General features: G+C 32.4%; 3 protein-coding genes across 3 annotated transcripts in view; 2 read left to right on the top strand and 1 right to left on the bottom strand.

Annotated features, from left to right (window-relative positions):
• LOC126774295 (uncharacterized) overlaps window positions 1-9,817 on the top strand; it is a 148,426-nt gene extending 138,609 nt beyond the window's left edge. The window contains exons 9-12 of the mRNA XM_050495749.1: window positions 2,710-2,910; window positions 4,182-4,271; window positions 5,109-5,203; window positions 6,143-9,817. Coding sequence (XP_050351706.1) covers window positions 2,710-2,910; window positions 4,182-4,271; window positions 5,109-5,203; window positions 6,143-6,257 — 501 coding nt within the window. The 3' untranslated portion in view covers window positions 6,258-9,817. The remainder of the gene's footprint in view (window positions 1-2,709; window positions 2,911-4,181; window positions 4,272-5,108; window positions 5,204-6,142) is intronic.
• A 723-nt stretch (window positions 9,818-10,540) lies between these two features.
• On the bottom strand, window positions 10,541-11,423 carry LOC126774344 (transmembrane protein 223). The gene is made up of 2 exons (XM_050495827.1): window positions 10,968-11,423; window positions 10,541-10,898 (listed from the first exon to the last, which is right to left on the bottom strand). Exons 1-2 carry the CDS (start codon window positions 11,347-11,349, stop codon window positions 10,606-10,608), a joined length of 675 nt encoding a protein of 224 aa, XP_050351784.1. The 5' UTR covers window positions 11,350-11,423; the 3' UTR covers window positions 10,541-10,605.
• Window positions 11,424-11,854: 431 nt separating this feature from the next.
• On the top strand, window positions 11,855-26,034 carry LOC126774284 (DNA topoisomerase 2). The gene is made up of 19 exons (XM_050495728.1): window positions 11,855-12,033; window positions 14,196-14,427; window positions 14,651-16,550; window positions 16,660-16,799; window positions 17,167-17,369; window positions 17,619-17,767; window positions 18,086-18,323; window positions 18,567-18,724; window positions 19,498-19,706; window positions 19,912-20,052; window positions 20,494-20,632; window positions 20,869-20,992; window positions 21,832-21,987; window positions 22,196-22,348; window positions 22,600-22,713; window positions 23,334-23,511; window positions 24,602-24,849; window positions 25,242-25,408; window positions 25,899-26,034. The coding sequence occupies exons 1-18, from the start codon at window positions 12,019-12,021 to the stop codon at window positions 25,392-25,394; spliced, it is 4,650 nt and encodes a 1,549-aa protein (XP_050351685.1). The 5' UTR covers window positions 11,855-12,018; the 3' UTR covers window positions 25,395-25,408; window positions 25,899-26,034.
• Window positions 26,035-26,942: the final 908 nt, after the last annotated feature.

Here is a 26,942-nt window from a genome sequence, read left to right as displayed (position 1 = left end):
TGCACAAAGCGCTACCGCCAAATAAATGAATTATTTCCACAAATAATTACTTTTAAAGGACTTTCAAAAGCACTTTTGATTCGTCATTTAATAATAAAAAAATAAATTGTACAAAACCAACAGTACAGAAACTCAGTAGTTACATTTTTTTTTTTTTTTTATAGAATAGGAAGGCGGACGAGCATATGGGCCACCTGATGGTAAGTGGTCACCAACGCTCTTAGACATTGGCATTGTAAGAAATGTCAACCATCGCTTACATAGACAATGCGCCACCAACCTTGGGAACTAAGATTTTATGTCCCTTGTGCCTGTAATTACACTGGCTCACTCACCCTTCAAACCGGAACACAACAATATCAAGTATTGCTGTTTTGCGGTAGAATATCTGATGAGTGGGTGGTACCTACCCAGACGAGCTTGCACAAAAGGTAGGGCTTTGTGCACACTTAGTTGTTGTTAACATCTTAGTTCCCAAGGTTGGTGGCGCATTGGTGATGTAAGCGATGGTTAACATTTCTTACAATGCCAATGTCTGTGGGCGTTGGTGACCACTTACCATCAGGTGGCCCATATGCTCGTCCGCCTTCCTATTCTATAAAAGAAATACAATTAATTGGATTACTAGCTACTCGTCCCGACTGCACGGGTCTAATAAGTTCTCATCTTTATATTTCAGACAATTTACACCAAAACCTCATGAATCACTCTGTTCCTTGTTAAAAACCGTATGAAATTCCATTCGGTAGCTTATGACTTTATCGCGTTTAGGCAGACAGACGCAGCGGGAAGATTTTGTTTTAAAATATGTTTGAAAGTATTTTTTGTATGTATATGAAAGTCATCGAATACTTACTTCCAATGACTTTTTTTTTTTATTCATTCATTAAATGTAAATTAATGATTTGTGAAACTTTATAATAGATTCAAATTTCCTTCCCCGGGATGTATTGACTTTTGAAAGTCGAAGTTTCCTCACAATTTAATATTAAATTTAAAACAAGAGAATCTTGAACGTTTGTAATTAAATTACATATATAATCAAATAAATACGTCACATACGTACATCGTTTGTCAGATTATAACAAAATGACAGTTTAATTAAGAGTAATCGGCTTGATTAACTCCCACCAACTAAGATTAACGAAACATTAATTGGATTACTCGAGTTATATATAATTATGTAAGCATGACACAATGAAGTAAATTGAGTTCAAATAAATTAAATTGATTCATTTATTTATTTGAAAAAGCACATCTACAGTACATATATGAAACACTTTTGAATTTAGTAGCATTTTTTAGTAATATATATATATATATATATATATATATATATATATATATATATATATATATATATATATATATCGACGAGCCGGTTGGCGTGGTTGGTAGATACTTGCCTTTCACGCCGAAGGTTGTGGGTTCGATTCCCATCCAGGACTGACATTTGTGTGCATGAACATGTCTGTTTGTCCTGAGTCTGCGTGTAATTATCTTATATAAATATGTATTTACAAAAGAAAAGTAGTATATGTAGTATATCAGTTGTCTGGTTTCCATAGCACAAGCTTTGTACAAGCTTATTTTGGGATCAGATGGTCGTGTGTGAAAAATGTCCTAGGATATTATATATATATATATATATATATATATATATTTAGTATATATATCTGATATATGTAACAACTACTGATATGCACAACACTGACAAGATAACTGCTGGGCTAAGGCCTCTCTCCCTTTTGAGGAGAAGGTTTTTATTTTTTTAATATTAATTTCAAAAACAATTAACAGACTAAAACACATTTAGGGTTTATACACAAACAAGTACAGTTTAAGGAGTGCGCAGTTACATTAGAAAAAAGTAAATAATAATTTCCATAATATTTAACATTATAAAATAGTACGTTATTTTTATGTTATGTTTCAGTAGTGGTATGAAATTATCCACCAAACATCCTATTTACAGTAAGAAACTAAACAAATATTTTATAATTGTTAACTATACTGTTGGTTGGTTCTATATAATTGCTCGCCTACTTTAGTCTAATTCTATTAAAATTTTAAAATCTTTATAGAGACGAACCGTCTCTATAAAGATTTTAAAATTTTAATAGAATTAGACTATAGGAATAGGAAACATTGTTTTCATTTACAATTTATTACATTTAATTTTTATTAAGGTGAAAATTCGTGAACAATTTGGAGATCATCTGCTACAAAGCTTTTATTTATAAAAAAAACCAACAATAGGAAATCCAAAAAAATTTAATGTGAAAATGTGTGTGCGCCTAGCTACTCACCACAATTGATGTGTAAACATTTGAGCTTTCAGTCTCAGTTAGCCCCCCCCCCCCTCTAATGTGTACCGAGCTCACGCACACATTAACGCACTTACAATAACAAATCTTATGCTGACGTCATCTGACACTCGAAATCTTACGCGTACGCTCGTCTCAGTTAGCCCCGTTAATTAGTTACCGTGTACCGAATGCTAAAATGTTTACACATCAAAAACATACTCGTTAAATATGACGTATTCTATGCGTTCACATTTCGTTGATGTGAAGCTCCATCAACTGACCGAAGTGAGTCCTGATACGGGTTTCGAGTACGACTTTACTCAAGGTAATCTCACTGGTAGCTACGGCCTCATGGCCTCTTAACAACAAAGCCTTAATAGATCATAATACATTTTTCCAGTGGCACGGTGGACTATCTTGCGAAGCGGCCGCTGCATCTTCCTCGATGGCCGGTGTGGGAGCGCCATTACTACCAGACTCCGAGCTGATCAAGTTGTGCCCGATGTGTCGAGTGCCCATTGAAAAGGACGAGGGTTGTGCTCAAATGATGTGTAAACGCTGCAAGCATGTGTTCTGCTGGTACTGCTTAGCCTCTTTAGACGTAAGTATTACTTTAGTTAAGTAAAAAGCTGCTCACTTAAAAAGAAAGCGTTGCGCTTACTCTGTTCCACTCTTTTTTATAAAATAATTTCATTCCTAATTCATGCGTTTCAGTTAAATATTATTACATGATTTATGAGTAAAGTCGTATGATTTATTTTTTGCATAAAAATTATAATATATCAAATCATTATTTTACCCGTACTAAGTTGAGATGGGCACTTGGTAACGAACGAGCTGAACTCGTTCCATATCATTCCTGACATAATATCAATCGCGGTCCTAACACGTGTAATCTCATTAAACCCCAAACATTTACTTTACATCCAATAAAGCTTTCATAAGCCTCGTAACTCGTATACTCTAAATCAGGCCGGGGACGGAGCGCGGTGTTATAATTAGACTGGAAGTCCCCTTGACCCCTTATAATGGAATTGATTTATGAATGAGCAACTTGGGAAACTTTTAAATGCTTGTATTAGTTGAGTTTTGTGTGAAAACCGGACAACGACGTCGGGTACAATTAATTAGTATACTAATATTATAAAGAAGTGATTCTTTAGTTAGTATGTTTGTAATGGATAAACTCAGCAACTACTAAACAGATTTTAAAATTAATTTCACATACAGAAGGCTTCATTATCAACGAGTAGCCAAGGCTATATTTTATTTTCAAAATAATTAGAGATCCCTCCTAAAATTGCAATAATGTCACCCAAGTTATAAACATTTTTTCTAGTGAGATAGATATTTTTTATCCCGGACGAAGTCGGGGCGCGCTGCTAGGTTTTATAAGATTTGAGATGATGTTATTTAAATAAGTATGACGTCATCGTTCCAATTTATTCACTCGTTCAACTCATTGTTTTACTCACTTTCAATTTTACTTTAAAAATCAGGGCTAGTCTTATTATAAACTAACGATCCCTATACAGTGAGGTACGAGTATATTACCAATAATGATGGTGTTCAATTGAACATCATACATAACTGATTGTAGTTAACGTATTAATATTATTAGTTCCTTCCAAATGTATATTTTACATTTGTTCATTTACAATTGACTATATACATATAATAGTTATGAAGGGTCTCCTCTTAGATCCCACGGTCAGCTACATTGAATGGAATGGAATTTTTTTTAACACCTCTTACTACGCCATTGTCTATGGGTGAAGGACTCACTTTAATGTGCCTATGTAATAAATACAAATAACTTCGTTGATAGTTTTTTTTTTACTTAGTCATTTAAATTTTATTTTTTAATTTCAGGATGATTTCTTACTACGTCACTACGATAAAGGTCCGTGTAAGAATAAACTAGGACATACTCGAGCTTCAGTGCTCTGGCATCGTGCACAGGTATTTTTAATTCAATTACAGATTAAAAATAACATAGATTATTATAAAAAATATTTCCTTTGTTCGGCTTTTTAAATACAGATTATATAAGACAAGAGTTATTTAATATAAAGCCGCAACCGACAGCGGCGTTTTGTATTATTTAATCTGCCTCGACGAAGCTGTGGAATATATAACGATTTTTATACTAAAGCGAATGCAAAATATGCGACCATCCGTCACATACTCATATATGTACATATTTTGACATTTTTTATGTGCTACTAGCAAAGCGCAGCTACATAATAATAATTAATAATTATTATGTAGCTGCGCTTTCCTATTTGAATTATACATATAAAATATTTCAATTATTAGGTACCTAGTAGCTAATTGTTATTTTGGTTTTGTTAACTCGCTAATAGCCATAAAAACTTAAAAAGAGGCAATTATTTTGAAATCACAGACATACACTTCAATTTTGTTCATCTGTATAGATTATTGTTTGAAAAATAATTATATTTTTCAAACAATAACCTTTTAAGTTTTAGCAGCGCAATGGTTTCAAGAACCGAGATTAGAAGTTGCTTAATCAAAACATATCTAATTTTTAGTAATATTTTATTTGATTCTACCGCAAAATAGAAATAATTAGGATGGTTGGGTTTCGGAGGCACAAGAGACATAAATCTTAGTTCGCGAATTTAGTGGTGCGTTGACATGTAAGCGATGGTTAATATTTCTAACAGTGCCAATGTTTATCGGCGATGGTGACAACTTACCATTAGCTGGCACTATTTCTCTGCTTACCTATTTTAAATTAAATATAATAATAATTATATTTGTTCATGTTTTCAGGTAGTGGGTATATTCGCGGGCTTCGGTCTTCTGCTGCTCGTTGCGAGCCCGCTGCTACTTCTGGCTGCACCGTGCATCGTCTGTTGCAAATGCAGGTAATGTGATCATATTATTGTTATTATTTTTGAACAATTAATTTTAGTTAAAGACTTACAGTAAACAGTACACAGTTACAGTCTGTCAGTCTCTGAATGTACAACTGCTGGGCTAAGACCTCCTCTCCCTTTTTGAGGAGAAGGTTTGGAGCTTATTACGCCGCTCCAATGCGGTTTGGTGGACTACTCATGTCGCCGAATTTCAGTGAAGTTTGACACATGCAGGTTTCCTCACGATGTTTTCCTTCACCGTCAAACACGAGATGACTTAAACAAATTTAGCACATGAAAATTCAGTGGTGCTGGCCCGCATTTGAACCGACGATCATCGGTAAAGGTTCACGCGTTCTTACCACTAGGCCATCTAAGCTTTTAAAGACTTACTCAAACATATTTTAGAATATTGTTTGTTTGTTGTAGCGAAGTACGGGAGAAATAGATTTAACATACGTATTTTATATTTTTAAGTGTTCAAAATCTAATATAAATCATAATAAAATGTAAGTATGTATTTACAAAAGAAAAATTTGTATATGTAGTATTTCATTTGTCTGGTTTCCATAGTTTGTACTATGTATATATGGTCCCAAGCACAAGCTCTGCTTAGCTTCGGACCAGATGGCCTTGTGTTAATAATGACCCAGGATAAATCACATTGCATCGACTGTTATTTTATGTTTTCTTTTTGTCACTAAATTGCGTTGGTTGTATCTTGAATCGCGTTACTAAAAAAAAAACCATTTGTTATTTATTTAATTACATATGGCCTTAGCTACTATAATATATGAAAACTATAAAGCCATCTGGCCAGCGGTACATGTTCAGTTCAATTCTAGTACTACTGGGTGGTTACCCAAACATTAAGAACATTATTCGTACATAAATAATGAGAATAAATGTATTTTATTACAATTATATAACCTTTTTGTAACATTTCAGACTCTGTAACCCCAACACGAAGAATCTTGAAGAAGTTGACGAGATAGAGAGCATAACTCCAGGACGCGAAGACGACGGAGACGATATAGCACGCGCGAGGTACCTCTCCGACTGACGGCGACGTTACTAATTTGGGTCGTTTTAAAATGAACCCTATGTGCAGATAATACGTACCACTGTCGTGCGAACGTTTGAGTTATATCGAAGAATAATTCGATTGGTTGTTTGGAATGATCGTGAAGGTTAATTAAATGTCACTTTTCCATTATAATGCGTGTGATAAAGACGGCTTAAGACCGAAATGCGTTTATTTTTAAATAATAAATCTATTTATTTAGTGTGAATATGACATTCAAATTACAGTTTAAAAAATATATAATCGGAAATTTAAGTCTCGCGTAAACTTCTAAGTGGACTTGGTAGATATACCGTTCGAATTAGTGGTTGTGTGACGTTGAGACACGAGTACAAAATGAAAAGTCTAAACTAGTTGATGTATTCAGGCCCGCGGAAAGTCGAGGGGGGGCGGTCATTTCGGAGTAGGAGAAAAGGGAGTAGGCTAAACGACTTAAATATAAAAGTCGATATTATTGACGTGACTTTTTCGGGCACGGTTAGTGTCAAATTTCAAGGTCGAATTTGTGTACCGTTTGTTTCGTACGCTAAAAAAAAAGCATCACAAATGAATGATTTGAATTGTTCTCGCCATTGTATGCTTACGGCGGGCCTGGGTGTAGGCACTTTAATGTATTAGCAAGTTATAGTGACTTTATGTTTCAAGTAGAAGCAATATTGAGACACAGTGTTAATAACTAACATGCTATATTAAATGACCTCAAAGACTATTAACTGTAAATTTCGTATATCTAAGATTGTCGTACAAATTGTCATTTGTTTTCGTTTTTTATAATTAATTATGACTATAAAATAAAATGCGCCAAAAATATCCTCAATAATAATATTAAAAAAAAAAGGTAATAATTTTGGCTTTTCAATATCTGTCGTTTTTTTTTAACGGTGTTACTAAAACGATTCGTTCAAAGTTTCACGTTCTTCACGAACAAATATATTTAATTGTAAAATATAAAAAGTTTTTTTTATAATATCGCTGGTGAATTGCAGATGTGTGTGCAAGGACTAAATAGTTAATCCATTATGAAATTAGCAATTCTATATTATATAAAGATATATTCCAATAATATAACTAACATCATATTTATAGTAAATGTATTTTAATATAAACATAGTATACATTGTTCAAGGTATTTTTTTTTTTTTGAATAAGAATTTTCACGATCGGCTCAGGTGTAGCGCCTCCTTAATTTTTATATTTAAATCGTTGCAACGCAGATCTTACAATTTTCGAATGTCCTTCATTTATATCCGGTTTACTATATTTAAGATTTCAGTTTCGCTTACGGTGGGTGGAATTATCCACGAGGTGTTACACAAAAGCGTCCCTAGAAAAACGTCTTGTGAGTATTGAAGCCGCGTGTACTTATGTGACGATCAAAAACAATTGAATGATGAAGTCATTTGTTAAATATAGAACCGGGGCATTAAACATCTTGTACTATATGAAACATAATTTGTTTTACTCAAATACAATCGATTCGATTTAAAACGAGGCATTATTAAGAAACACGTACGTAAATAATGAGTTTACTAGAAACGGGTATAGAATACCTATAGACAACGTCAAGGCTCATGAGAATATAATTAAGAAGAATGAAATACCTAGAAGTAGCTTGTCGATAGCTGGCATTTCTAATTAGACAGTATTTTTGAAAGTTATTAAGTCACGTGGAAAAAAAAACGATATTTTATTTTGCATATAAATATTGATATTTAAAATTACTGTAATTCAATAATAAATATTCGTATATAGTAATATAAATTTGTGTAATTTTATAGCGTAAATGTCAAATATTTTCGATAGATCCGAGTAATTATTCAACAAATAAATGTAGATCGCGTCAATGTTAATTGAAAATAATTGTCTGTAATTTAAATACGTGTGGAAGACAATCGTGACATAAATCTATTTTTTTTTTATATAGTTTTAGCTCAATAAAATATTATTGCTTCATTTTTTTTAATAGCAACTTATTGTGTAAAAAGTTGACTGATATTTTGTTGTAAGGAAACGAGACTGATGAATGAAAAACGTCGTATGATCGCCAATATTAATTTATAATTATTATCACAAGTAATATCAACATTCGTTATAATAAACAAAACAAACAATAACATAAATTGTAGATCTATTTTTTTTTTTAATTCTTATTAAAAATAATACAGATTATAATTTCACTTAAAATTGTTTTGTTTAATTTATGAGAGACTTTATTATGGACTTATATTTTTTTATTTTGTAATCTTCTATTAACTGTTCAGTACGAATAAAAATAAACTTAATTTAGTTACTTCTTAAGTTAGGGATTCGCGCGAAAAGTTAATATAAAATGTCGGATAGTTTGTATATATTTTTGTAAAAAAAAAAATAGTTCACCTAGAGCGCATTTTAGTTGCGTAGTTTAATTAAATACAAAGAATGAGTATACTGTAAGAAATACAGTGGACAGTAAAGTTATGACGTAATAAGCATCGACAACAAGCACAAAACACTTTCAACGAAACATTATTTTTATAATATAACCTTGAATACGAAAAATACTATTTACAATAATTTTGACATGATTTCGAACAAGTTCATAACTCTATTGGTTGCTGTATAATATATGAATGCGAAACAAAGTCTAAAAGTGTTAAGTGTAACTGCAATGCAGTGAGAGACAATGCATATTATATTTATAATCTATAGTTTATTTTTTCATTAACCTGTGATTGACTAAACGTCAAGTCAGCTGTATATTGTTCTAAAAACATTCAAATATGCACTGCTTTTCCTGTGTGCCCTCACACGGAGCCTTAACTCGTAATTAATATGGTAGACATTTTAAAAATATTAATTTATTGTAAATAAGGATTAATATTGTACTTAAATATGAGGATTGATGGATAAATAAATTGATATAATTCAATAATTAATTTTTCAAGAAAAGAAAGATTGCTTTGAAAATATTCGAAATTTTCAAAGCGTCTTTTATGTTAAAGATTATCTATTATCTGTGAGAAGCTGCTCATCTTGGCAAAATAAAAAAAATGGTTGTGTGTTTAATTTACAAATTAAAAAAAAAACACCAACTCCATCGGTCCTCTATAGCTTGTTGTAGCAAGCTAGTTGAAGCATTTGTAGACTTAAATGGAATTCATCTGTAGATTAGATTAACTCATAAGAGATCAATAGTTCTATTAGCTTATTATTTGTCTATGGTATGTTTATGTTTCGAAGATTGTCGTTGTTTTAATGTAAAAATTAGACACAAATTTTTGATGATGAAGATCATGTTTTTTTTTAATGTTTTAGATAGAAATGTTATGAAAAATTAAATGTTTTTTTTTTGTTTCATTGAATTCCAGAAAAATTAGAATATTAACAATTATATAAAAATCTTACTAATTGTTTGTCTGTTCTGAAAGCAGAATTGTAAATATGAAGAAAAACTTTATTTTTGTTATAAACTGTACTTCTCGTTTATTTTGTGTTGAATCAAACTTTTGTTTCTATTAATTTAATTATGAAATAATAAAGAAATTTTGAATAAATCGTAAGGTATATTTTATTATCACCCACTTCCAATGTAACACATCTTAATTAGAATTATTTTTATAAACATAGTATGCTTTGATCCATGATTTTAAAATTGCTCTATATATTATTAAATATTTAAATGATTTATTATTTGGCATTGACAAAAGCCTTTACTTTTATGTATTTGTTTAAAACACATTTTTTACTTAACTTCTTTATAAACAAAAAAATATATTTTCATTTGGATAAAAAGCATGCACGGCATGGGCTGCAAGGCTAAGGCCTCTCCACCACACTGCTCCAACCGTGGTCGGTAGACACAAATGTAACAGATTGTCATTCAATACATGCAATTTCCTCTGTCTTCCTTCACCAAGGACCATGATATAAATCATTTTATACTATTACTTATAAGAATTGTTTAGCAGCGGTTTAGTTAAACGTTAATTTATCTGTCGTCATTGAATTGATTCACTAATGATCCCCTAAACAACATTTATAGATAAAGGCATTTTTATGTAAATCTAGAAACAATGAATCTTGTTAATTTTTATACGTATAAAATATACATACACACAAGATTTTGTTTTTTTTTTTTTAATAAATAAATATTATTCATATATATGATAAAATTAAGATAGGAGAATTAAAAGGTCAAGTAAGGATTTCGTTTCAAAACAAGATAATAATATAAATAATTATTAACTTTATTTACATTTGAAAGTTGATTTTTATTAACTAAAAACTAAAACTGTATATAAACACTTTAATACACTCTGTACAAATGGAAAATTTACACAAAAAATTGTTACCAAATCCTTTTTAGTCCAGCAGTACAGTCAAATAATAAAGGATTCTTGAATTCCCCTCTCATATCGAGCATATAATGCATTAAAGTGTTTTTAACTTTAAGTGGTAGCTGAACCTTTGCCAACTTTCTGTTCTCCTTACAACATACACATTCAATGGGAACTTTCATAATACGGTTATTACCAAATGGTGCATAGGTAACAAACGTTAGGTGCCGCCCACCTTTGTTAAGAATTAATAGCCTCACCGATTTGAGTGTGTACATCCATATCATTCCCAGAGATCCGGTTCCTGCAAAAACAGATGTAAATATAGCAAATATGAAGATATGTAATACATTACACAAATTACAATACTTACCAATTATTACTGACAATGCCCCCAATGTGTTCCTATATTTATTTTCGCCTAAATTAATTTTTCGATACCATGGAGTATCATCTGTAATCTTCGATTTGTCAACCGGAGCATCTCTCAAATTTTGTAATGCAAATAAACCAAGATATGTCCAAAACATATACTGAACGACAGCAAATATATTCATGTACATATAAAATTTGGGATTTTCATATTTGAATAATATAACGTCTTTCACTACATTTGTGTTAACATCGTGAATTGTTTTTGTAACTACCGAACTGTAGGTTTTATCATTTTTTAGTTTGCTGAATGTGCTGTTAATAGAAAAACGAAGCTTAGCGACTCTTTTTAAAATTACTGGTGCATAAGATAGAAAAGACATATTACAACGTCTTCTAAGAATTCAGTAACAAAATAATCTAAATTATTAAAACATAACCTAAGTTCTAACCGATGTCAATGTCAGGTCATGTCAGTTTGACAGCAATAATTACAGACAGATTACATAATTAGTTAGGGATAAGGTGTTGAGGATTGAGGACTATTACTTCTAAAATATTTTACAAATGGAATTTTATAGAGGTTTAAAAGCCACTGTGTAGCATTAAATTATAATTTTTATTATCTTAAATGTTTGCTCAGTGTCAATAAAACAATATTTTCACGATTTCTAGAATATGTATTTATATAATTAGTATTTACATAAACTGAATGATAAATACGAACGTCAAATCTGTTATGAATTATAATGAAAAAAATAATGCCTTATGAAAATGTTATTTGATTTAAAGAAATGGAAAAATATTTTTGCAGCGGAAACTTTATAAAATGTTATATATCCATAAACAACAAAAAGGAAATTTATAGTCTATAGATATTCACGGCGTCTTTGTCAATTTAGTTATTTCGTCGCGGCTGTGCTAATTGTAAATTACAGAAGTAAAAATGTTGATTTTCAAAAGCCAATAATATTAAACGCTGTATTGTCTTGTTTTCAAGACAAATCGTCCAACGCGTTGATCGCAGGCGTTTAAATAGCACGACACTCAAGATGGCTGATATTAAGGTAAGGACTCTGATCTTGGCGGCATTTTGATCAGTAACGGTCAAAATTGGAATTGTTTATTTGGGTTCATATGTTTATATTTTTATGATTTTATATATTATTTTAAATATTTTATTGCGATACAATAAAGCTAACTAGGTCATTATTCAAAAAACATATGTCTACATGTTTGCTTGTATGTCATTCAAAGCATTATGTTTTATGAAAATGAATAATTAATTCAAATGAAATGTGTAAAAAATCAAATATTTGAAAAACTCTCAATACGGCTAACTTGTTTTCAAGTGTATTATATCTATAAATCTTCAATAGTTGCAGTAAAATGCACCTACCTTCATTAATTATTTATTTATATTAAAAAAAATTGCTATTAAACGCAACACTTTGAATATCTAAAATTTTTAAATATTGAATAATACAGTAAAATTTATATTTTGCTCAATGGCTGTTTTTTTTGGATTAATATTTTTAAAGAATTAAAATTAAGCATGATGTATACTTAAATTAAAATTAATTAAATTTTCAATACATTTACCTTAATTGCTAAAATGCACATATTAATTAGTCTAAAAATCATTTTTAAGTATTTTACATTAAATTTTTTTATCTAATGATTTAGTCCCTGAGATGTTTACATGTAATTGATGGTTAAATGTTTATGAGATTTAAGATTTCAATTGATGACTTCAATTCTGATGTCTCAGTCAATTACTGAACTATGCTGAGAATAGTTACATTACTCATAAATATAATGACTCGAAATGGAAAATTTTATTAATAACCCTGATTATAAAAGAGATTCTATTCAAAAAGTTACAGAAGAAACTGTTTAGTCCACACAACATGAATGCCTGTCTCTGTTTGTTATCTTTTCACATCTAAACTACAGAATTGAAATTGATGAAATTTGTCACTACGATAGTGCTTGATCATGTCCGCTATCAATCTAAATTTCATCCGACTCATACCAGTTTCCTCACAATGGTTTTCTTCACTGCAGTCCACATAATTAATTTAACACTAACTACATGAACAATCAGTGGTGCCTGCCCAGTATTGAATTTCTATTAATTGGTTAAAATCCACCTGTTGTTACTACTGAGCCATCTCACTATAATGAGATATTAGTAGATTTTCAATATTTATCATCGACTAGCACGATAATTATATGATATGATTAAAACAGAATTGCCAAGATTGAATTATAAAGCACGAAGTATATGTTGAAGTGATGTTATATTAATTACCTAGCTTTCAAATTGTATGAATGTTAATACATAAGCTATAAATATAAATTTGAAAACAAAAGTACCTTGTAAAACGTTAAATAAATTTTGGCATTGGTTCAGTTTGATTTCTGTTTTTATTAAAATTATATAGATAATAAAACCAGCTATGAAAACATGTTAGAATTTGCTTTGCAATTGTCTTTTGTGTAAGTTTTTAGTTAATTATTTGCTAAAAAATATTTCATTTTGATGAGATCATCGATTAAAGTAAAACTGTATATAAATTTTATCACTTAGGTATAATTTTGTAAAATATTGTTAAGGTATTCAAAAGTAATAAATAAAATGCAAAGCTATCATTTGTAATGTTTATTTAATTGTTTGTTGATATTAGTTGTTGTTATGGTACTTTTAAGTTAGCTGTGAACTGTGGTTTTTTCATATGTTAAATCGGTATTATATTATACAATAATAAAAAAATCCTTTAACTAAATATGTACATAAACTTTCTATTGTTTCAATGTTTGAAAGACTAAACTGATTTTTATTAAAAAAAAAAGACAATAATGCGTTGTACTGCTGCATTTAGATTTTACTCCTAGAAAAACAGATAATGGTTATGTCAACTTAAAGGAGACAGTTGTTTTAAAATCAATAACAGATTGTTTCTATCAATATATCCATGTGTTTGTATGAACATGAATTATTATGTCCAATGTTATAAAATTAATTAAAAAATACTAAATGAAAAATAAATAACTTTTTTAAACTATTTCAATGGAAAGAAAGGAACCAAAGAAAGTTTGTTTTTAACATTAAATATTTTTTAAATGTATGAAAAAAAAACCGCTTCCTTAAAAAAATACTTACATTTAGTTTTCCTCTAAGTGCTTAAGAGATATTTATTAATAATACACTGTTAATTAATTTTAGTCAATGCTCGCTAAAATGAGCAATGGTACCCAGAATGGCACTGCGCAGGCTGCGCCTGCTAAAGGTCAAAAGGGTAGCATTGAGAAGATTTATCAGAAGAAATCTCAGCTGGAGCACATTCTTCTCCGTCCTGATACCTACATTGGGTCTGTTGAACGGGCCACAGAAACAATGTGGGTTTTTGACAAGACTAAGGAATGCATGGTTCAGCGGGAACTGACCTTTGTACCAGGTAACATTATTAAACTAATTATTTTAAAAAAGCCTGACTCTCATTACTATGCTATGCAATGCTAATATTTAATTAATATTTTGTTATTGAATATATAAGGGAATTTTCTTTATAATCAATTTTCTTTAAAAACAGCATTTCAGGTTGTCTTCAAATATTCATAATATTAGTATATTTCAATTACAACTGAATTAATAAAGATAATAATGTTGTCTTTTTTCAGGTTTGTACAAGATATATGACGAAATATTAGTTAACGCAGCTGATAATAAGCAAAGAGATCCCAAAATGGATGTAATAAGAGTGGAAATTAATCAAGAACAGAATACAATATCTGTTTATAACAACGGATGTGGTATTCCAGTCGTGATGCATAAAGAGGAGAAAATGTATGTACCAACCATGATCTTTGGACACCTCTTGACATCTTCCAATTATAATGATGAGGAAGAGAAAGTGACTGGTGGTAGAAATGGGTATGGTGCAAAGCTATGTAATATTTTCTCAACAAAATTTACAGTGGAAACTGCTTCCAAGCAGTATAAAAAACATTTTAAGCAGACATGGGGTGCAAACATGACAAAAGCATCTGAACCTAAAATTAAGGAATCTGGTAAAGATGATGATTTTACAAAAGTGACTTTTAGCCCAGATTTGGCTAAATTTAAAATGGAAAAGTTAGAAGATGATATTGTTGCACTGATGTCACGCAGAGCGTATGATGTGGCAGCATCGTCACAGGGTGTGAAGGTTTATCTCAATGGAGAAAGATTAAAAATAAATAAGTTTAAAGATTATATTGATTTATATATTAAAGGCAAAGAGGATGAAAACGGACAACCCTTGAAGGTTGTTTATGAAAAGGTTAATGACCGATGGGAAGTAGCACTCACACTCTCAGATAGGGGTTTCCAGCAAGTTTCTTTTGTAAACTCAATTGCTACAACAAAAGGCGGGAAACATGTCGACTCAGTAGCCGATAGTGTTGTTAAGAATGTTCTTGAAGTTTTAAAAAAGAAAAATAAGGGTGGTGTGAATATTAAACCTTTCCAGGTCAAAAACCACATGTGGATATTTATCAACTGTCTCATTGTAAACCCAACCTTTGATTCTCAAACAAAAGAAAACATGACTCTCCAAGCTAAAAGCTTTGGTTCGAAATGTAACTTCTCAGAAAAGTTTATTACTGCAGTTTCGAAGTCTGGCTTAGTTGAATCGGTACTGACTTGGGCCAAATTTAAGGCGCAAACAGAACTTGTTAAGGCATCAGGTAAAAAACAGAGTAAATTAAAAGGTATACCGAAATTAGAAGACGCTAATGACGCAGGAACAAAGAATGCACATCTTTGCACACTAATTCTCACTGAGGGAGACTCAGCCAAAACATTAGCTGTATCTGGACTCAGTGTTGTTGGTAGAGATCACTATGGCGTATTCCCTTTAAAGGGTAAACCCCTTAACGTTAGAGATGCGTCTCATAAACAAGTTTTGGAAAATGTAGAGATCAATAATTTGATTAAGATTATTGGTCTACAATACAAAAAAAAATATAATTCAGTTGATGATTTGAAGTCTTTAAGATATGGTAAGGTGATGATTATGGCCGATCAGGATCAAGATGGATCACATATCAAAGGGCTCATCATTAATTTTGTTCATCATAATTGGCCAGAGCTATTAAAACTGCCATTTTTAGAAGAATTTATCACACCTATAGTAAAAGCAACTAAAAAAGATAAAGAAATTTCATTCTACTCCTTGCCCGAATTTGAAGAATGGAAGAAAGAAACTGACAACTATCACACATACAATATAAAATACTACAAAGGTTTGGGTACCTCCACATCTAAGGAGGCTAAAGAATATTTCCAGAATATGGACAGGCACAGGATCAGATTCAGGTATGGTGGCCAGACAGATGATCATCATATTGAACTGGCATTTTCAAAGAAAGGTGCTGATCAACGTAAGGAATGGTTGACTAATCACATGGACGAAGTGAAGAGGAGGAAAGAAATTGGTCTTCCAGAGAGATATTTATATACGAAAGATACTAAAGCTGTCTCATATTCAGATTTCGTTAATTTGGAGCTGGTTCTCTTCTCAAACGGTGATAACATAAGGTATTTAACTTGATATTTAATCACCTAATATTTTTATAGAGATGAGTATTATGCATAATGTTTGGATATAAACAATGTTCTCTTATTTATATATCTTTAAAAATTTTAGGTCAATACCTTCAATGATGGATGGTTTAAAACCTGGACAGCGTAAGGTTATCTTCACTTGCATAAAACGAAATGATAAGAGAGAAGTCAAAGTTGCTCAATTGGCTGGTTCAGTTGCTGAACATTCTGCATACCATCACGGTAAGTTAGTCTTCTATACTTAGTTGTGACGGTAAAATCATTCAAATTTGTCTTGTGTCATTGTTGGTCTTAAGTAGAAACTGTTTTTTTTTATATATATTATCTGGATTTATTACACATAGAGATAACTAACTTGTTGAGTTTAATAAAATCCATGTATTAAAACACAAACAGTTTGATAAGGTTTTCAAAAAGCTGTACTATGCACTGTTTCCTTTTTTTTGATACAATTGGATTTCCAGAAAGAATGTTTAAATGAAATGTTTATATCTATTGTAATATTCCGGGTTCCTCACGCGGCCTAGCCCGCGTGTTAGAGGGGGTCAAGTGTTAGGTCGGAATGTAACCGTTTACCCGTTATGTACAGGCGAGCAGTCCCTGGCGATGACGATAGTGAACCTCGCGCAGAACTACGTGGGCTCTAACAACATCAACCTGCTTGAGCCGCGCGGTCAGTTCGGTACGCGGCTGTGCGGCGGGAAGGACTCGGCCAGTCCCAGATACATCTTCACGCTGATGTCGCCGCTCACCAGACTCGTGTTTCATCCTCACGACGACCCTTTGCTTGTGGTTAGTTCAAAATTCAATATATGTTAAAAGTAACAATAGCAACCCTGAAATGTTTCATTGATGGGCAAAGGAAAGGATTTGTAGCTCTTTCGACCATGCTGGTCTAGGCCATTTTATCTGGTATATATTTAAAAGCAATTGAAAGAAATCTATATAAAATAAAATCCATTTAATACAGAATGAGAACATCTCATCTACACACTTACACATTAAAACTTGAAATAAAACAATTACTTATCTAAATTACAGCATGAATTTGAAGACAATCAAAAGATTGAACCTATTCACTACATTCCAATCTTGCCTATGGTACTGGTGAACGGAGCTGAGGGCATTGGCACGGGCTGGTCAACTAAAATACCCAACTACAACCCAAGGGATATTGTAGCCAACATTCGGTAAGTAATACTCTTAATATAATTAAATTAATTCATTATTAATTAGAATTAATTCATTACTATTTAGATCACTTAGAAAAAGAAAAATATTCTCAATTTGTCCAAATATTGGCTTTGCCTTGTTTTGACTAACAACGACTCCAAAAATACCTGATTAGTTATTGTGAATATTTAAGTAACAAATTTTATATGTTATCTTTATAAAGTCCATAAATGAAAAAGCAAGCAGCAGTGAAATTTATCGTATTATTCGTAATTATATTACTAATCCAATGTGTACTTCCGTGTATATTTCTAAGTGGTATATTTTAATTTTAGACGCATGCTCGATGGCGAAGAACCGGTACCGATGCATCCATGGTACAAGAACTTCCGCGGAACAATTGAAGGTTTCGGAGATAAATACGTTATATCGGGTGAGGCGGCCATCTTACCCAATGAGAAGATCGAAATCACGGAACTTCCCGTAGGAGTTTGGACTCAGAATTACAAGGAGAATGTTCTAGAACCAATGCTTGGAACTGACAAAGTGAAACCACTAATCTCTGAATATAGGGTGAGTTATTGTTTATAGTAAAATAGATCCTTATAAATTTTAATAAAAATAAATAAATCTTTTAAGTATTCTTGGTAAAAAAACTTTTTAATCTGTTAGAATAATGCTTAAATTGAAGGACAAAACGAATTGTTTTTTTTTAAAATTGCCATTTATAAATTCTGTCACATACAAATGTATGACGAAATCAAACATTATTTAATAATAATTAGAAATGAAATTAAAAACTATCTCTTGTTTCAGGAATACAATACAGATACGACAGTACGATTCGTTGTAAGCTTATTGCCGGGAAAACTGGCTGAAGTAGAGGCCGAAGGTATCCATAAAGTGTTCAAATTGCAGACGACAATATCCATGACTTGCATGAATGCTTTCGACCATAACAACTGTCTTAAAAAGTAAGTCTACATGAAGTCATCTACATTTACTGGTGGTAGGGCTTTGTGCAAGCTCGTCTGGGTAGGTACCACCCACTCATCAGATATTCTACCGCAAAACAGCAGTACTTGGTATTGTTGTGTTCCGGTTTGAAGGGTGAGTGAGCCAGTGTAATTACAGGCACAAGGGACATAAAATCTTAGTTCCCAAGGTTGGTGGCGCATTGGATATGTAAGCGATGGTTGACATTTCTTACGATGACATGTCTAAGGGCGTTGGTGACCATTTACCATCAGGTGGCCCATATGCTCGTCCGCCTTCCTATTCTATAAAAAAAAAAAAAGTCAATATATGCTCGATATAATACAGGTAGAAAACTAAATATAGTATGAAAATTTATAATGTAAGTCTTGTGGACTCTTTTATAGAGCTATTTTTCAATAGTTTTGTTTTGACCAAAAAATATTTCTGACTATAAAAATTATATAATTATATATATAATTCTGAAAAAATATATGAAAGGAATTTTTTTTATTTACAAAAGCAACAATACAACTTAGCTGTTAAAGACTTTTTTACATTTTTGGTTTATGTTTTTACTTTGTCGTTCTTACTAGCTTGTTAGGCTTACTATTGTATTTGTAATAAGAAAACAAAAAAATAATAGCTGACTTTCTGTTTATTTTAAACAACTAATGTAAATACGTTACAATGTTTGTAAATAAAATACAGATATCTATATTTCTGTATTATCAAACTTCCAAATAATTAACTCAAATTGTTTGATTATCAGGTATGAAAAAGTAGAGGAAATTCTCCGTGAATTCTACGAAATCAGATTAAAATACTATACTAGACGGAAGGAGTTCTTAGAAGGGCAATTACAGGCCGAAGCGGACAAATTGACCAATCAAGCAAGGTTCATTGTCGAGAAGTGTGACAAAGGATTAGTAGTCGAGAACAAGAAAAGGAAGGCTATGGTGGAAGAACTCATTAAGAGAGGTTAGATTCTTATCTTTTTAAATATTAACTATGCTGGCATTTAACCTCTCCTTTTGAAAAGGTTTTGAGCATATTACACCACAATTTCAAGTATAGTAGTAGTGTAATACGGTTTATTTTGGATTAACTACATTGCAATAATAACCATATTCATTTGACATCCGTTGCTTCTTCTTTAATCAATTTATTTTCTGATTATTTTCAGGCTACGCTCCCGATCCAATTGCTGAGTGGAAGAAGCGTGCAAGCAAAATGCAAGGACTCACTGCTCTGGAAGAGGAGGAAACACCAGAGTCTGAAGATGAAATTGAGCCAGAGGACACAAAAGGAAAACCTGTTGACCCTGGTATGTAAAAAGATTTCTGATGATTTCTTTGATTTAAGCTTAAGATTAATGAGCTATTGCTGCCAGAGTGAAATAGAGCCACCCAATCTTTCTCTTGGGTGGTGTAAGAGCTGAAAAAGATTATTTTATTAGTTGAATGCCTCCATTAATACAATATAATATCAGTGCCACAGAGAGAAACTAGGAGCAACACCAACTTACCTGCAAAAATATTCTTAATGATGATTAGCATCATGCGGGTGTTCTGCTATAAAAGTGCCAAATTCATTTTCTTGCCGTGATGTATATTGCGCTGACCCTGATAAAATTAAAATCATTGAACTAAACTATTAAAAGATTAGCTTTATTATATAGTAGATTTGTAGTTGATAATATATTCAAATAAAAATTTTCAATTTATTTTTTTCATATTTATAATAATATTTGTCTTTATTTCATTAGAGAAAGCATTCCAGCAACTTAAAGAGGTGAAAAAGTTCAACTATCTGCTGGGTATGTCTATGTGGATGCTCACCAAGGAGAAGAAAGATGAACTGCTCAAGCAACGGGACCAGAAACTTTCCGAGCTGAATATTCTCAAGTAATTTTAGATTTCAAATATTAGAATGTCAATAGCCAATTTTTAGCAGCCAGGCATCCTTGGATGGGTCGATAGAAAAATATTTTTTTGCAAATTGGTTCATTTATAAATCATAGAATATAAGTTATTTCATGTTAATAAGAAAAGAAAATATACACAATAAGTTTTTATACCTATAACATTTACATACAATATAATAATAAAGCTGAATAATTAATCAAAAATTATTTCTTTAGAGCGAAAACTCCGTCGTTGTTGTGGCGCGAAGATCTGGACATTTTCCTGATCCGACTTGACGATATCGAAGAGAAGGAGAGACAGGAGGAATCAACTACCAACAAGAAGAGTTCCAAGGCTTTCGTATGTTCATATTATAGATATACGATCCATAATAACTCACCCCACTGATTTTTACAATCGCTACATTGCTATGTAATGGAATGTAAGCTGTAATAGTAGGGCGCGTCTCCGTGGACAAAACTAACTATATTAAATACACCTATTTCTTTCATAAAAGAATTAATTATTTGTATAAAAGTATACTCCAAAGTGACTTTAAATTTTTATTTTTTTATAGTATAGGTAGGCGGACAAGCATATGGGCTAAGCATATAAGCACCTGATGGTATTTGGTCACCAACGCCCATAGACATTGGCATTGTAAGAAATGTAAACCATCGCTTACATTGGCCAATGCGCAATTAAACTTGGGAACTAAGATGTTACGTCCATTGGTTCTGTAATTAAACTGGCTCAGTTTGCCTTCAAGCCGGAACACAACAATACCATGTACTGCTTTTTTGCGAATAGATTAGAATATCTGATGAGTGGGTGGTACCGACCGACAGAAGAGCTTGCACAAAGACCTACCACTACTAAAGATTTCAAACAAAAATCTGTAATTTTAATACATGTTATATTTAGCAAATAATAAGTTCTTAGAGTAAACGAACGAAATTGTATGTTATTAAAAAAAAGTCTTTTGTTGTTTATGCTATACATAAAGATGGACAGGATGAAGGTAATTTTTAAATATATATTTCCATTTAACCTTCTAGTACCATATCTGTGTAGTGTTCCATATATACTAGATATTTTGCATGCTTTTTATATTTTTAAATTTTGTAGCATGGTCTTTTGAATACACAAAGTATTCAATATGTAATAACGAATAAATATATGTAATAAATATTTTGCAGGCTGCAAACAAAAAGAACCGCAAGTCATTACTAGATATAGCTCCGTCAGATAACGGCCGTCGTGTCGAGCCAAAGATATCGGAGGACCTCATCAAGAGGATACAGGCAGCTGAGAAGGCGAAGATTAAGAAAGAAGTTAAAAAAGAATATGATCCCGTAAGTATTCAATTGTTTGCATTGTGCATGTAATTTTAATATATTCTCTGTTGTGACTGTCAATATACTCTGTCAAATAGGACAATTGCTTATGGCATATAAAACTACAGATTGAAGCAATATAACATTTCGGTTGATTTATCAAAAGATGTTTATATGCACGAAATAATTATGGGCTGTTGATTTTATTAGTTTATTTTTTTTTCAGGATGATCCCACAGGCATCAGTCCGGCAAGTACAGAGAAGAAACCGAAGTCGCGCGTTAAGAAGGAGAAACCAGAGAAGCCCGATAAACCTGAGAAAGAGAAATCAGATGGGCTCAAACAAACCAAGCTCACATTTAAGAAAGACACAAAGAAGGTAAGGTTTTTTTTAACAAAAAAACACTTGATAACACTTTGTGATTACGTATTTTTATTTTATAATTAAGGAGTTTTATTTGGTGATGGTTGGACTATTCCAATAACCAAATGAATTAGTCCAACATTTATAAAAGCATTCTTTTACACCATTTTTGCCGTGAAAGACTCTCTTAGTTATTAAGCACACTGTAACGATGATGTAACTGTATGAGATGATCTTATTTATTTATGTCATTTAATCTATAACAGAAGAAGATGACATTCAGCGGCAGCAGTTCGGGCGAGATGTCCGGTTCTGATGTTGAAATGGTCGAACCTCCCGCGCCAAGAGAAAGGCAAAGTGCTAGAAGAGCTGCTACGAAGGTAAGAAAAAAAGTGGGAGCGACAAAAGATTTTAATAAAATTATACACTTATATATACACAAAAAGTTTTAAACAAATTAAAAATTAACAATTAGGAAGTATAGAATTAAATATAATATTATCGCGATTCATGTGACACTTTTGTTGTTTTATGAATAGTCAGAACATTATTTTTTATTTTTGTAAAAATAATATTCCATCTATATTTCAGTGTCAGTTTTTTTTTATATTGAATAGGAAGGCGGACGAGCATATGGGCCACCTGATGGTATGTGGTCACCAACGGCCATAGACATTGGCATTGTAAGAAATGTTAACCATCGCTTACATCACCAATGCGCCACCAACCTTGGGAACTAAGATGTTATGTCCCTTGTGCCTGTAATTATACGGGCTCACTCACCCTTCAAACCGGAACACAACAATACCAAGTACTGTTAGTTTGCAGTAGAATATCTGACGAGTGGGTGGTACCTACCCAGACGAGCTTGCACAAAGCTCTACCACCAGTAATCCTACTTTTTAGGGCTTTTTAGATTCTTTATTACTTATGAAGTATTTTAATTTTATTGACCGTTTTATGTGTGTGTTATGTATCAAAAGTAATATCTGTTCTCTAGGTACAAAAATACAAAGACGGTTCAGATGACTCGAACTCGGAGTCGGAAGTCGAGTTACTGGACAATAAGGTGGAGTCTGACACGGAAGCACCTTTAGCATTGTCTGTCAGTGACGACGACGACGATTTCAGTATCAAGAAAAGCGACGCCAAGAAGAAACCCGCTGATATGGATTCGGGTAATTAGTCTCAATCATATAACCTAGGTTGATAAAATATTAACAGTTAAATAAGTTGATAATCAACCAATCGATAATGGAGCAGATATAAACAAATCTTAGAATTTCATATTCCATGCGATTTTTTAATAGTTTGGTTTTATCATTGACTCGAAACTCTTTGATTAATACATATTTGTAATATAACCAGTAGCTTGCCCTTGATGGGCCCTGTATCAAAATTTTAACGCCTTTTTTAATTTTAAAGCTTTCTTCTTAAATGCGGCGATAACCTTTTTACGAATTTTGGCCTACTCGGGTAATACGGTCGGGTAAATTAGTAAGTTATAAGTCGAGATGGCCCAGTGGTAAGAACGCGTGAATCTTAACCGATGATCGTGGGTTCAAACCCGGGCAAGCACCTCTGAATTTACATGTGCTTAATTTCTGTTTATAATTCATCTCGTGCTTTTCGGTGAAGGAAAACATCGTGAGGAAACCTGCATGTGTCTAATTTCATCGAAATTCTGCCACATGTGTATTCCACCAACCCGCACTGGAGCAGCGTGGTGGAATAAGCTCCAAACCTTCTCCTCAAAAAGGGAGAGGAGGCCTTAGCCCAGCAGTGGGACATTTACAGGCTGTTACTGTGTTACTGGGTAATACGGCGTTAGCTACGCCCCTGAATACAACACTATTTCACTTAACTACTTATATCCATTTTAATTTTATTTCCAAAGTTTCAATAACTACTTGGCTGACATAAATACGCTATTTTACGCGAATCGGTATATCATAGATTATTTATTCAAGATCTCTAACAATGATATCGCGTCAATCAATGTAAAAGGTGTTTACATGTCTTTACTCTAACGATATAAGATGCTGTTCAAAATTTGTTTTAAATAAAAATATTTAAATTATTCAACTTTACAGTAAACTCACGTTATTTGAAACTCGAATTAAAACACATTCATAATGTATCTATTGAAGCGATCAAATAGTATTCATGTTAGTTTTGCATGATTTTCTATTATAAATTAATTTGAATTGCAGACAAAAGTAAAAGCGACTGTATCCTGATAATATTCTACTGTTTTTCTGTTTTAAGATTGTCTCTTCGACTCGCTCATAGAGGAAACGAAGAAGGAATCACAAAATGCCAACGATTTCAATACGACGGTAATATCGAGTGATGAGGAAAAAGATCCACCCGAAGAGTCCCCGCCAAAGAAGAAAGCGGCGCCCAAGAGAAAACTCATGGCTGTTGACAAGGAAAAGGAGAAACCTAAGAAGAGGCCGGCCAAGGTGATGCTCAGTCAGGACAGCGATGATGACAGCATATTCGATAGTAAAAAGGTATGACAAATGTATCTGTGGACCTTACGCATACTTGTACTCTTGGTCTTAAGTGTTTTATCAGGAAAGGAGAAGACAAATCCAAATAAACAAATTCCATATATAAAAATTACTATCAGACTTTATAATTAAAAATAAGCAAATAACGATCAACATTAATTTTAAATGATTAATAACAAAAAGCAAGTAAAAGGACAAATAGCGTGATATGACTGAATTGAGTTGAATGAGTGAATTGTAAATCCGAAGCGTACAAAAATCGCGCCATAAAGTAAGAAAATTCAGCCTCTGCGACGGACGATCGCGCGCTTATATATTTTTAAATATAATTTACGCCACAACGCAACGATACATTCGGTGGAAAGATATTTAAGTGTATTTATTTTATACAGGACAAGAAGAAATCGAATCCAAAGAAAAAGGTTAAGAAAATGAGCAGCGGCAGCGAAAGCGATGACGTCAGCGCGCCCGTCGCGCCGCGGGCCGCCGCGCGCGCGCGCCCCGCCAAGAAGTACAACTACAGCGACGCGGACGACTCCGACTGAGCGCTAGCACTGAGGTGAGCCCACGAAGTACACCTACTGGACGTACAGGTTTATCTTGTGTTTATACTTCATCTCGTGCTCAGCTGTCGAGGAAAACGTCGTGCGGTATCTTAAATTATAAGATAATTAGGAAAGTCTCTGCCACATATTGTCCAGCAGTTACACTGCAGCACTTACGGATTTCATGTGCTTAATTTCTGTTTATAATTCATCTCGTGCTTTTCGGTGAAGGAAAAAACATCGTGAAAAAACCTGCATGTGTCTAATTTCATCGAAATTCTGCCACATGTGAATTCCACCAATCCGCATTGGAGCAGCGTGGTGGAATAAGCTCCAAATCTTCTCCTCAAAAAGGGAGAGGAGGCCTTAGCCCAGCTGTGGGACATTTACAGGCTGTTACTTACTTACGGGTTGTTGTTATATGGCACCAAATGAGCGGCAATGGAGCTTCTAATAATTATAATTAACGGATAAATGTGTTCTAATGAAAAACATTTGTTCCAGAGGCCACTGTACATTGCAGCAAACGGTTAAATATATGAAGGAAACCCCGTGAGTGTGAAACACAGAGTTGACATTTTTATGAGATTCATATTGAGTCTTTGACTGTTCGATGATTTTCGTATTACTTATAAAGAATAAGTATTGTGTCGGTTTTATTTTAGTTAATTACGAATAGGCACAATTATATTAATATTAATATAGAAGTATCTAACCTTTTTTAATGTTAGTTTCGTCTGGTACGTTACGATAAGATTTATGACATTTTGACTATTTTACTCCAAAATTTATCTATATTTTTACAAAACTTTGTATAACTTCTAAATTTTTTGTACATTTTCCTTTCATTTCTAAAAAATCTCTCTTTTGTGTTCGTTTTTTTGACATTCATCCTACTAATAATAGTTTAGGTGATTGAATCATTTTAAAAATTGTAATAGTTTAATAAAGAATTTCCTATATTTTTAATAATGTATGACATCTGTAAGAAATCTCATTCCATATTTTATCCTAAGATAATGAAATGTTTAGTTGTCAATTACTATGAAAGTATTGTCGAGATGAAATAAAAATAATTATTATCTAGTACATTTGTTATTACGTTTCATTTTTAATGTTTTCATATAACAATGTTTCTATTGTTAACTTAATTTGTAAATAAATGATAATTTTATAAGTACACAATGTTTTATTTTAGAAATTTAATTTACATTAATGTGTTAATCGTCGTTAATTATCAGGCAGACACTTAACTAGTCAACCGTTCATCATGTGATGAACAACGCAAGATGCCTTAACGAGGCGTGAAGAGGCATCTTGTGGGCCGACAAGGCGGGGGCGGCTAGTGCAGAACATTCTTCCCGACTGTACTGGGCGTCGTCGCGTTTGGACTCTACTACCACTTACCATCAGGTGGAGTAGTCATTTGCCCTCCCGGAAATGTAAAAAAAAAATGTAATTGCTTTGAGTCAGCGATAAATTCTTATTTCCTTAAATACAGCATTTAAATTATTTTTTTAAAAAGATGAAAACCCTATCGCATTGATT

The sequence above is a fragment of the Nymphalis io genome, chromosome 16, assembly GCF_905147045.1.
Source record: "Nymphalis io chromosome 16, ilAglIoxx1.1, whole genome shotgun sequence".
NCBI lineage: Eukaryota > Metazoa > Arthropoda > Insecta > Lepidoptera > Nymphalidae > Nymphalis > Nymphalis io.
This window is presented reverse-complemented; position numbering and strand designations above follow the sequence as displayed.